Source organism: Mastigoproctus giganteus, chromosome 11 (assembly GCF_048544385.1).
Source record: "Mastigoproctus giganteus isolate SK-2022 chromosome 11, ASM4854438v1, whole genome shotgun sequence".
NCBI lineage: Eukaryota > Metazoa > Arthropoda > Arachnida > Uropygi > Thelyphonidae > Mastigoproctus > Mastigoproctus giganteus.
In genome coordinates, this window is record NC_143585.1 from 86737196 (window position 1) to 86750276 (window position 13081).

The following is a 13081-nucleotide window of genomic DNA, read 5'->3' on the forward strand; positions in this document are numbered from 1 at the left end:
CCAATCTGATTCATCCCCTTCCTTTTAGAGTTTACATAAGTAAAGAACGCTTTGCTGTTTTTCTTTGCATCCTTGGCCAAAGATTTCTCATAATCTGTCTTCGCGTGCCTAACCTTCTTTGTGATTTGATTACAGACTAGCTTATATCTGCCATAGGCTTTTGTGTTGCCTGATAATTTATATGCATCCCATGCATTTTTCTTCTCTGCCACAAGCCTCATTAATTCATCTGACATCCATTTAGGCCTGAACTTTGAGCAGTATTTCTTAGTTGGTATGAAAAGCCTAGTAGCCTCCAAGATTAAGTCCCTGAAGGCTTCCCATTTAGAATTCACCATTGGTAAAATTGTCAGTTGATAACACTGTACAGAATTTAAAAACTGTCTGAGACCACTATAGTCACCTTTACAAACACAAAAACTCTTCCCTTTATCCTTGATGGTAGTTACATCTTTAAGTTAATCCTGAATCTGAGAGTCATAACCTGAATCTGAGATTATAACTAGTAATCTAGGTTTGTGGAGCAGTCAGGCACGGGACATGATACTGCCATGGGGGATGTCGTTGTGTGCACGATGCAAGGAGTGTAAGGAAATCAGGTGGCAACTCAGCATTGTTATGGGCCTATATGAGAGCTTGAGAGACAGGGTGGATGCCCTCAAAGGATTAAAAGTGAGGGCCCATCAAGCTCTCAGCTGCCCACACCAATGCCAGAGCTTGCACTTGGTCATCGCGCAACACAGCGGCAGCCCCCAAGGCAGAATGCACTGGTCCCAAAGGAACTAGTAGTTGTTGGCGACTCTATTGTCAGGGAAGCGGGAAACATGCTTTGTAAAAAGGATAGGTGGAACAGGACCAGTGTATGTCTGCCAGGGGCAAAGGTTGATGACGTTGTAGAGCGGATATCATCTTTTAAGGGCACAAAAGGTTATATAGTTGTACACGTTGGCACCAATGATATTAAGAGTAGGAGACCGGCGGAATTACTTAACAAGTACAGGTCACTGTTGAAAAAAAGCCGTGAATTAGGGTTGAATTTGAAAGTGTCTGCAATTCTACCCAGACACGACAGGAGGGAGTATATGATGAGAGCCCTATCGATCAATTCGGCCCTGGAAGGATTGTGCAAGGCTCAAGGGGTAGAATTTTTCTCAGCTTGGTCTGTACTTGTTAACAGAAGGGACTGCTTCTACAGGGATAGGATACACTTAAATAGAAAGGGTGCAAGAATATTTGCTGATGCTATCAAGGCAGTGTTAGGTGGGTCGGAAAACTGCTAGCTTGGGGGGGGATAAAGGACTAATAGATTAACAGTAGCCACTGGCAGAGGTGAAAGTGATTCTTGCACTGCTTCTATTGGATTGAGCAGAAGCCTGGAAAACAAGATGAAGGCTATTTCAGAGACTGCTAGGAGTCATTGCGGTACAAGTAAACACATGGGTTGTGTTAGGGTAGCTAAGAAAAAGAACAGGTGCATGTATACTTGTGTGTGTACACCAATGCTAGGAGTTTGTTAAATAATTTTGATGAATTTGAGGTATTGCTCAAAGCATCAAAGACGGATTTTGTTGGGATATCAGAGACGTGGTGTCACACATATATAAGGAATGCAGAACTGGAATTTGTGGAGTAGAATGTCTACAGAAAGGATAGACAGGATAGGAAGGGAGGAGGGGTTATGCTATTAGTTAAGAAACATATAAAATCCAAGGAAATGAACCCAGTCGACATCGCTGGACAATGCAGTGTCGAGTCAGTTTCGTGTGACATAAGCATTGGGAGATCAAAATTGAGAGTAGGAGTGTGCTATAGGCCTAATGACTCTGATGAGTATAATAACAAACTGTACAGGGAAATAGAGTGGACCAGTATTTCAGAGAGTCTTATAATGGGGGATTTTAATTTCCCAGATATTGACTGGAATTTGTGGGTTGGTCACTAACACACTAGCAAGGCTTTTGGGGATTTATTGGATGATTGTTTTCTACATCAGCATGTTCGGGAGGCAACTAGAGGGAGTAATACTCTTGATTTGATTATCAGTAGTGATTCTTCATGCATTAAGAATCTCCAGATAGAGTAACCAATAGGCGGCAGTGATCACAGTGTGCTGAAGTGGGATTTACTCAAAGAGGTAACTACCATCAGGGGTAAAGGGAAGGGTTATTGTTTTCGTAAAGGCGACTACGATGGTTTGAGACAGTATTTAAATTCTATACAGTGGGATCAACTGATGATGTTACCAACAGCAAATTCAAAAAGGAAACAAATATTGTTCAAGGTTTAGGCCTCAATGGATGTCAGATGAACTAATGAGACATATGGCAGAGAAGAAAAATGCATGGGATACATATAAATTAACATGTGACACAGAAGCCTAGGATAGATATAAGTTGATCTGTAACCAAGTTACAAGGGAGGTTAGGCAGGCGAAGGCAGATTATGAGAAATATTTGGCAAGGGATGAAAAGAAAAACAGCAAAGAGTTCTTTACTTATGTAAACTCTAGAAGGAAGGGGATGAATCAGATTGGTCCACTTGATATCGATGGTTCAACTGTTCATGATCCTGCTCAGGTAGCTACCAAGTTAACTGAATATTTTGCATCGACATGCATCGACGGGAATGCCAGAGGTGTATTCAACTCTGGCAGAAAGCTAGATAATCTTGTATTAACTGAGAGTAAAGTGGAGGAGAAATTGTTGAAGATAAACACAAGAAAGGCAGCTGGGGTGGATGGGATCTATCGAGTTATATTAAAGGAGGCAGCAAAGGAAGTAAGCAAACCCTTAGCCATAATTATGAGAGCTTCCTTGGACTCAGGAGAGGTACCCATAGACTGGAGATGTGAAAATGTGATCCCAATTCACAAAGGAGGATCAAAGGCTGACACAAGTAATTATAGACCTGTGAGTTTAACTTCTGTTCCAGGAAAATTAATGGAGGCACTGGTTAAAGAAGCACTACAGGATCATCTAGACAAGGCTTCAGTTATAGCTCGGACACAGCATGGTTTTGTTAAGGGGAAGTCTTGCCTGACCAATTTGATTGGATACTATGATGCAGTCACAAAAGAACTGGATGCAGGGAATAACTTTGATATTATATACTTCAATCTTAGAAAGGCTTTTGATACTGTTGCACAAGGAAGACTGCTGCACAAATTGGAGCAGTGTGGTATTGGAGGCAAATTGCTGCTATGAATAAAGGGGTGGTTGAGGGGGAGAAGACAGAGAGTGGTAATCAATGGACACTGCTCATCGTGGACTAATGTTATTAGTGGAGTCCCTCAGGTTCAGTGTTGGGTCCATTATTGTTTTCTGTATTTATAAATAATATTGATGATGGTATATCAAGCTTAATGTCCAAGTTTGCAGACGATACAAAGGTTGGCAGGGTTGTTAAGGACACTACTGATGCTATGCTGCTGCAACAGGATCTGGAAAGGTTGAGCAGTTGGGCTGAGGTGGCAAATGAAGTTTAACATTGACAAAGGTAAAGTACTACATATGGGAAACAGCAATCCCCAGAGCAATGTATCAACTCTGTGGTACTACATTTACAGTGGTAGAGAATGAAAAGGACCTGGGGGTAATAGTGCAGGCAGATATGAACTTCTCTGATCAGTGCAGACAGGCTGCAAGAGTAGCTCATGGTGTCTTATCAATGATATACAGGAATTTTTCTAACAGAGAAAAGGAGGTGATTATTCCCTTGTATAAGGCAATGGTCAGGCCACACCTTGAGTACTGTATACAGGTCTGGAGGCCTCATTTCAAGAAGGATGGCGAACTGCTGAAACGAGTACAGAGAAGGGCAACAAGATTAGTGAATGGAACAAAGGATTGCTCTTAAGAAGAAAGGCTTAAGTTTTGCAAATTACAGTGTCTGGAGACTAGGCACCGTGAGGTGATCTGATAGAGGTGTATAAAGCCTTGAATGGTTTGAGCATGCTCAATGCTGATGGGATTCTTCCTCTTGCTCAGAATAATCACCTGAGAGGGCATAAATTCAAATTGAGAAAAGACAGGTGTAGATAGATGTGCGGAAATTAATTTGCCTTTAGCCAGCGGATAGTTGGTTTGTGGAACAGACTTCCATTCCTTGTTGTGGAAGTTGATAGCCTAAATTAATTTAAGGCTCAGCTGGACAGGTATTTCGAACGAACAGAGGGGTGAAGTGGAATTTTTTTTTTTTTTTTTTATTTTGGCTGATGCTGCATAAGCTTGCTTTCTTGCATCATATGCCTCTACTAATGCTAATGCTAATATCACTAGTCTAGGGCAACATGTAGGAAATTAGATAATATATGAGTTCTTTGCAAACATCAGGATGCAGGACTGATATAAGTAAGAAGGTTTAATTAAAGACACTTTACCACATGAAATATTTAATTAAGTTTACTTTTATAAAAAGGACAAATTGATACAATAAGACCCAAAGAGTCCCAATAACTAAAAAAAATTAGCCTGAACATGCACTCCGCCACTCCTCCTGGATTTTGGCAAATTAATATTCTGGGATCAAATAACCTTGCCAGTTTCAAAAGCCCTTTAAAGTTCCAAATTTATATCAAAATGCTTGTTAAATGCAAATCTTTTTCCATTATTATAACAGTACAGAGAGAGAGAGAGAGAGAGAGAGAGCATTTTATTCAGACAGTTTAGGTTTAGTAATATTAATTGTAATACTAATAGATGGAAATTGGCTGAATAAGAATTCTTTGCCCTTACTCTTATGATATGGTTGTGGGATTGATGTGTGGAAGTTTGCCTTTGGCCGGCGGGTGGTTGGTTGATTGATTGATTGATTGATTGATGGAGTGGGCTTCCATCTGTCGTTGTGGGGGGTTGATAGCTTGAATGGATTCATGGCGGAACTTGACAGGCATTTGAGGCAGGTGGATGGATGAAATAAGGGTTTTTTTTTTTTTTTTTTGGCTGGCGCTATATAGGCTTGCTTTCTTGCATCACGTGCCTTTGCTAATGCAAATGCTCCCTCAGGGTAACTCGGGAACTTGATGTTTTTTTTTGGCTGGTGCAGCATAAGCCTCAGGCTTCCTTGCACCACATGGCTAATAATAATAACATGAAGAGCTGTTTGAAACTGTCCTATTTCCATGTTTCTTTGTCTTATCATATGTAAAATGCACTTCATGAAAATCAGTAATCAGTTCTCATTCCTTCAGATTTTACTTTGGAAGACTTAAAGTTTGTGTATTTCTGTAAAGCTTAACTTTAGATGACTGGATTTCTTTAGTTTCGCATCCCCACATAGGATCTTGATGCTTCTTAACTTTACTGTATTCTTACAAATTCTTATTCAAGAATACAGTATTGTATTCTTAAAAATAAGAATACAATACTGCATTCTTACTTTTAAGCACTGTTGCAATCTTTTATTATAAACTGGAAGAGACGTTTGGTTGAATTCCACAAAATTTTTAAATTTATATAATTATCAAATACATTTCAGCATAAACAAGCACCATATGAAAAACAATTATGTAATCATACATATGAAAACTGTTTAAATTACCTGGGAGGAAAGTCTATGTCAAATTCAAATAACCGATCCTGAAACACTTGAAGCTCTTTGTCATATTCCTGTAACTATAATAATGCTTAAAATAAGATTATTAATGCATTTAAAATATAAAAATGTTGAAAAATTAAATGATTAAAATTCATAAAAATTTGAAAGCCTGTTCATTTAAATTAATAACTAAATTTAAAATGGGTGGCATAATCTAATCTATTTGAAAAGTTATTAAAGCATTTAATTTGAATTTTTTTCTGAGGTTTGCCAATGATGATCAGATTATCCAACTTTTTTTTACAGTTGAATGCCCTCCTAGATGCCAACAACAGGTAAGCAGTAGGTAACTGTAAAATGTTTCAGATACTCTTCCAGCAAACAGATGTAGGAAATGAACATGCACATCTCCAGTGTCAGTGAGAATGAGCACACTGAAGTAGAAAACTTGGTTACCTTTTGCTATCTGGATCACCTTAGACTTCTTGATAAATGATCAAACTGCTGATATATTAAAAAATTTATTTGCAGGTTGTTACTCTATTATCCATACCATCCCCACTTTAAAACAGATTTGAAACTCCCTTCCTACCAAGCAGTAATTATAAATGAACTGATAATACAATAGTTGTCAAAAAATTAGGCTATATATATATAAATATAACATGTAACAGTAATATTACTAAGGAAGTATTGGGGGGGGGGGGGTCAGAGAACTGTTAGCCAGAAAGGATAAACACAGGCTAACAGTAGCCACAAGCTTATTACCAAAGAATTGGTAATTCTTTGGTAATAAGAAAAATCAACGCCCAAACATCATCATGTTTCCCCTCTGTTGTGTTGGAAATGCAAGACAATGGATTAATGTTTGATGAAAATCCCTTGCATTTGGTGTACCAGTGGCATGGTCTGAACCCATAGACCATACATCTAATAACTATTTTTCCATCTGCAATATTATACAATATTCTAAATGACATAGGAACAGTAAGAGAGATATTTTTAATTTACCAGTTAGTCACATCCTCAGATTTGTAGTACAGATAATACAGCATATTTGTGGAGCAAAGGTTTGTCCTGATCATTAGTCTTGCAACCCAAATATAAAGAATATGCACATTTAGTACTACTGTAGATTTCTTCCTCTGAGTTTTTGCTGTAAACTGCCCACACATGTAGCAGAAATTGTCAGACCCTTCCTTTGCTTCTGCTTAAATATTTTAATAATATACAAGAAACAAGCAATACGCAATAGATAGGAGGAAAACGATACATATAAATAATCTTTACTGCTTACTAGAGAAAACGGTAAAGCAACTGGGACTCATCACAGCATGTAAAGCTATGGGTCTTACAGTTGGAGAGTTATAAAATTTAACACTTAACTTTAAATTCTGATACAATTTTTATTATTGGCACAGGCATATACACGCAAATGGATACTTTTGCTAGTCAGAACAGTCCACAGGGATCACACCACAGACACACAAGGATCTTTACCATGATGACATGAGGTCTGGTGGGGTTTATGACTAGTGTGTAGTAATGTCCAGAATGAAGGGTAATTGTTCTGTTATTGTGTGCCTGCACCTAATATCTGATGCATGTTTATTCATGTTGATCCCCTAAACTTCATTAATATTGACCATGTAAAACTGGAGCACTGGGAGGACTTGTACTGGAAGAACTGGTCACAAAATTTCAATTTGTGTATCCTTGGAAGCAGCGTAAGGGTTGCTTTTAGTCCACGATGGGTGCAGATATCCCAGAAGTAAGGGGAAGAGATTACACTTGTTAACAGCTTCATTTCCATTGTGATCCTCATACAAATAATGGTTCTTGGCAGTCTGAGTAGTGGCCATTTGAATGGCCCACATTTATGGAGGTTGATAATGTTTGTACATTGTATATTTCAGGTACTGTTCTGAATAAATTTTTTTCTTTAGTGTCAGGACAGAAGATACCCAAATTTCAGCTGCAAACAGCACAAAGAAGTAGATAAAGTCTGAATATACTTCTTTATGGTTTGAAAGTCATTAACATAAAGCGTAAAGAAGATGCTGTTTGACATGCCATCTGAGTCTTCTCATTCAAATGACTACCAAGTCCCTGTCTTTGCTTTCAACTGGGATAGGGTCATAGGGTAGAATCTTGAATAGATTTATTTGGGTTCAGCCTCAGCCTAAAGTTATTCAGGTAGTCTGTGAGTTGCCCAATCTTATTATTAATGATACATGTTCATCACTTCAGGGTTGGCTTCAGGTGGAATAGGAGTAAGTAGTTTTATGTCATTTGCATACACAGTGCGGCAATTGGAAAACAGAGACTGGTGGTAGTAAAAAATAATGATCCATGTATGTGTAATACTAACCTTGGTTATTCAAAGTAACTTCCTCCTGCATCCACACACTGCATGCAACGATCACGAAGCAACTGGAATGAATGGTGTAAAAAGGCCTTGACTGGTATACTGTTCAATGTTCTTGTCACAGCTCTTTGAATGGTGTTGACATCATAAAAATAAGCCTTTCAGTGGTGCCTTGAGTTTCGGAAACAAAAAGAAGTTGCACAGGGCTAAGTCTGATGAATACAGTTGATGTGACAGTATGCAGACTTTTCTGCTAGACAAAAGCTCCCAAACAATGAGATCCTTGTGGCTTGGTGTGTTGTTGTGCAAGAGGAATCAACTGCTGTCTTTTAACTATGAGGCTACACACAATGGGTTCTCTGTTTCAAAACATCCAGATAGTAGGCAGCAGTAACACTTTGGCCAGTGAGCGCAAACTCTTTGTTGCACAATTCCCTTGTAGAAAGTTGTAAGCATGGTTTGGTTTTTGACTTTGTGTGATGAATTTTTTTTGGTTTTGGGAGAGTTTGCCAGCTTCCACTGAGAACATTATGTCTCATCACCCATAATGATTGAATTCAGGAAGTTTGGTTTGCTTTCAGCAGTCTCAATGAGTTCTCTGCTGTGTTCAATTCATGATTCTTGTTGACAGTCTGTTAAAGAATGTGGAACAAACTGCACACAGATCTTTGTTTTCTTCAAATCAGGGGTTATTATTTGTCAAATGGTTTCCTTATTAATGCACAGATCTGAAATCATTTGGAGAATGCCCATAGGTCATTGGTAATATGCCCATAGGTCAATTGGAAAAACATTTATGCCACTTGAACATACATGCACAAGACAGACAATTCTCTCCAATACACTTGCTTCATCATTTGAAACGTTTTTGTGCCACCTTTGTCCAGTTGAACACAAAGCTTGATGTTTGCTCTTTGTTCCACTGTCCCTCCACAACACAGAGATGTGCAGTTCAGCTCACACTACATTTGGAAATGATGGCAATTTTCCGCTGACCTTGACTGCGGTGCTCGAGGAACAATCACTCTTTCATTTCATGTTTACTTCTAGTGGATGGCAGTACCAACACTTGTCTCATAACATCAGTCTTATTTTCCAATTGCTGCGCTGTGTACAACAGTATATCTCGTCAGCCCAAGATAAACAGCATCGGCTTTGCAGTAAATAATAGCCCTGACAACACAAACCTCCTTTTGGTGTGGTACTCCAGAATTTATTCTTCTGGTGTAGGTTTTGTTGTCATACTGAAGAAATACAACTCTGTCAGTAAACAGCAATATTAAAAAGCCTAGCACATTACTCTTGATATGGAAATATCACTTAAGGAGGACTAGGAGAGCATTTATATTTATGCTGTCAAATGCTGCTCTGAGGTCTAGATACAGTACCACTACTTCTTGTTTTCTGTTTAGGGTTTTAAGGGTGCTACTTGTCATGATTAGTAGGTTTGTCACAGTGAAGCATTTAGGGATTGCATAGTGACATTGTGGTGGTTGAGATGGCAAGAGGTGTTTTGTTAGTACTGGTAGGATAGCTTTTAAAAGGGTTGATGCTGATAAGACAGGCCTGTGTTGCTTAAGGCATGGTTGGGTTACTGGTCTTCGGTGTGAGTTTAATGGAATAATTATTCCATGTCTCAAAAAAGGTTTGCACTGAATATTCTACTGGACCCAAATGGGCTGAGGCATTTAATAATGAAGAGTGAAATGCCATCAACCCCACTTGAGGCATTTGTGAGCAATTGACTGCATCAACTATTGCTATCTGCTAATATGGATTGCAGCTCCAGGAACTGTTCTTCATTTATTTACTGTTATATCTCCACCTAATGATTGGAGTAGATTCGATGGGTATTGGATGACAAAAATCAAACCTACCATATTTCCCCATGTATAAGACACACCTTAATTTTGGGGCCCGAAATTTGAAAAAAAAAAAAAAAAAAATGAATTACAGAAAGTTATTGAACTCAAGTTTTATTCATCATAAAATTCATACAACTCCTCATAACTTGAATTCAGCACTGTACGAAAATCTTTTCTGAGCCATTTCTGGGCAGAACATGGCAAAATGTAACCAAATATACCGGTAACAAGTACGAAACAATGAGCGCAAAGACAACAAGCGCAAAAAAGCGGGAAATGCGAGTAAAAAAAATCTACAACCACTGTATAAGATGCACTCAGATTTTTGACCCCAAATTTTTCGAAAAAAGATGCGTCTTATACATGGGGAAATACGGTATGTTGGGATTGAAACTTCCAAGTTGGTTTTCATGCTGTCCCCTGTAAAAAGACCACAGTAAAAAGTGTCCCCTCTTTTTACTGTGGCATTGATGTAGTTTTTAATTGCAGCTGATTTAAGCCTATTAAACTGGACCCATACCAATGATTAGGCAATCCAATCCTCTGTACGGAGGATTGGATTGCTTATGGAGAACTTGCTTGCAGCTGAAGCTGGAGTGGAGGTCTCAAGTCCACTTTGTTTTTCAGCAGCCGATGATGCTATGATGTTTAGCCATCTGGTTAAAATGTCAACTGTTAGATCAACCTGGCACTGCTCAAGTACATTCCATAGTATACTTCTTGCTGCAATTAAACATTTCTTGATATCCAGGAACTTTGGCATGATTACTGTTGTGGTTTTTCTAAGGTTTGACATGTTGAAGTCAGGGTACACAAAAAAATCAGCTCATGGTAAGATGTGAATGCTGTTTCCAGTTTTCTGTGAAACAAGCAGTGGGTTGATGTCAGGTTTCAAGTCTAACTTATTTTATTCTTGGGTTGGCTGTTTGTTTTTGCATGCTATTGTACAATTAATGGTTTCTTGATCAGGCACTGGTGGTATATATATGGATCCTATGTATATCAGCATGCTTTTCATTTTATGGTTACCAGTAAAGGTTCATATCGGTGTGTGGCTTGATATTGAATGAGCAAATTGGAACTGTAATTCATTGAAGATAATAGCACTCCACTGCTCCTTGAGCTTGGTTATGATGTGAAGTAGGATTTATATCCTGCCACTACAGTGCATACAAGCAGCTTCCTGCACTGGTTCCAGCTGTGTTTCCATGATGCATGTGACATTAGCAGTACAGGATAGGAGGATTAATTCAAGGATTGCTGCTTGGTAGCTTGCTTGGTTGGTTGCTGTTGGTAGCCTGCTGCATATACTTCACATATTCTGATAGAAGACTGTTATGGTCATTTGACATTTTATCACTTTCAACGATGACCTGAACCCTTCTCAATTTCTTTTATAACGTTCTGCTCTATTAGTTATTCTTACTTGAATTGGTTGAGTTGGTGACACAGGATCATGGAAATACTTAATGCATTTACGTTACAACTATCTTTCTATTACTGAAAGAGAGAACTGGGGGACAGATAGACAAAGCCGAACACGTTAACCCTACATTACTGCCATCTATGAGCACATGCAAACATTGTTATTTGCAAGTAATACAACAGAACAGTATCACATCTACTTTCCTAAATTGAAGTAAGCAAGATGTATTTTGGGGAAACACAAAACCTGTATATGTAGAATCTGTAATGTGATTTTAAGAATGATGTTCAAAATCTAAGCATATAAATTGACTGCAACAGCTGATATATTTGTTATCGATAGCCTGATATCTGGGGTTTGACTGTTGAGGATCCTGCGCAGGCAGCTGACGAACTGAATGAATATTTTCCATCTACATTCACACACGAGGAATTCTCTAGGGAAGTGGAGGTCAAAAGTTTATCAAACTCTAATGGGGAGCTAAATGGTTTTGTAGGCAAATGCTTAGGCATAATTATGAGAGCATCCTTGGATTCAGGAAAGGTCCACGGAGATGTACGAATGTATCCAATTCACAAAGGGTGATAAGTAATTACAGACCTGTTAGTTTTACCTTATGTTCCAGAGAAAATAACGGGGTCACTGATTAAAGAAGTAATGCAGGATCATCTAGACAAGACTGCAGTTATAGTTCAGACAAAGCATGCATTTGTTAAGGAAAAATCTTGTCTGACCAATTTGATTGGATACTATGATGTGGTCAAAAGGAACTGGATGCAAAAAAATAATTTTGATATCATATACAGTGGAGTTGATTCTGGTTATTTGGGCCAATGGTTAATCGGGGCAATTGGGTTAATTGTTTATTTGGGACAAATTTTAAAGAACAGAACCCAATCGAGAAAATAGCCAGGGTTTACTTCGCTTAATTGGAACAACATGTCGTTTAGTTGGGACATGAGACGGCAGCACTGGAGATTACCCTACGATTTTCTCTGACTGTACCTCATGGTTCGGTCGGATTTCTGGAGGTCACAACCATATAACAATAATAAAAACAATTAATAGTCACCTGTTTATTGGGCTTTTCTGTTAGTGCAATCTATCATAAACAGATAGTAAACTCGATCTTATTGAATTTGCGATAATACCAACAGCTGGAATTCTGTGGGTTATTCATTTTCAGAATCTTCTCTTCATTCCTATCTTTAAAGCTTCGTAACTTGTTACTCTGTTCTCACTTGCGCATATCGTGTTACTCCCAATTTTTGTGTGCCATGTTCTTTGTTATTGATTGCTTATCTTTTTACTGTTTTAAATTTTAACCCCCACCCACAAATGTCAGTGAACAGAAATGTCAACTAGTTAGTGTGTACATATTACACATATTACAGTACATATTAATTATTCTGATTATCACGTATATTCTTCCAATTTTCACATATCATTTAATTTTTTAATTGGTAAGGTAATGAAAGGTAAATTTGTGCTTACTATATCTTTACTTTTATAGTCTGTGGATAATATTCCTCCTATTTTCACTAATTAGAATCACTGTTTAATAGAATTAAAATTCAATTCACAAACGTGATCAGCCGCTTACTATATACATTGTATAGTGAATGGTGCATTAGCATTAGAAGAGGCATTTGATGCAAGAAAGCAAGCTTATGCAGCATCAGCCAAAAAAAATAAAAATAAAAATAAATAAAAAAATAACCACTTCCACTTCACTCCTCTGTTCGTTCGAAATACCTGTCCAGCTGAGCCTTAAACTTATTTAGGTTATCAACTTCCACGACAAGGGATGGAAGTCTATTCCACCAACCAACCACCCGCTGGCTAAAGGCAAATTTCCTCGCGTCTATCCTACATCTGTCCTTTCTC

The 13081-nt window shown here is 38.2% G+C and overlaps 1 protein-coding gene across 2 annotated transcripts in view; it reads right to left on the minus strand.

The window, feature by feature from the left end:
- 5PtaseI (inositol polyphosphate-5-phosphatase A) overlaps window positions 1-13081 on the minus strand; it is a 400034-nt gene that overhangs the window by 106194 nt on the left and 280759 nt on the right. For both annotated transcript variants that reach the window (XM_090385500.1, XM_090385499.1), the window contains exon 12: window positions 5539-5612. In XM_090385500.1, the coding sequence (XP_090241626.1) occupies window positions 5539-5612 (74 nt within the window). The remainder of the gene's footprint in view (window positions 1-5538; window positions 5613-13081) is intronic.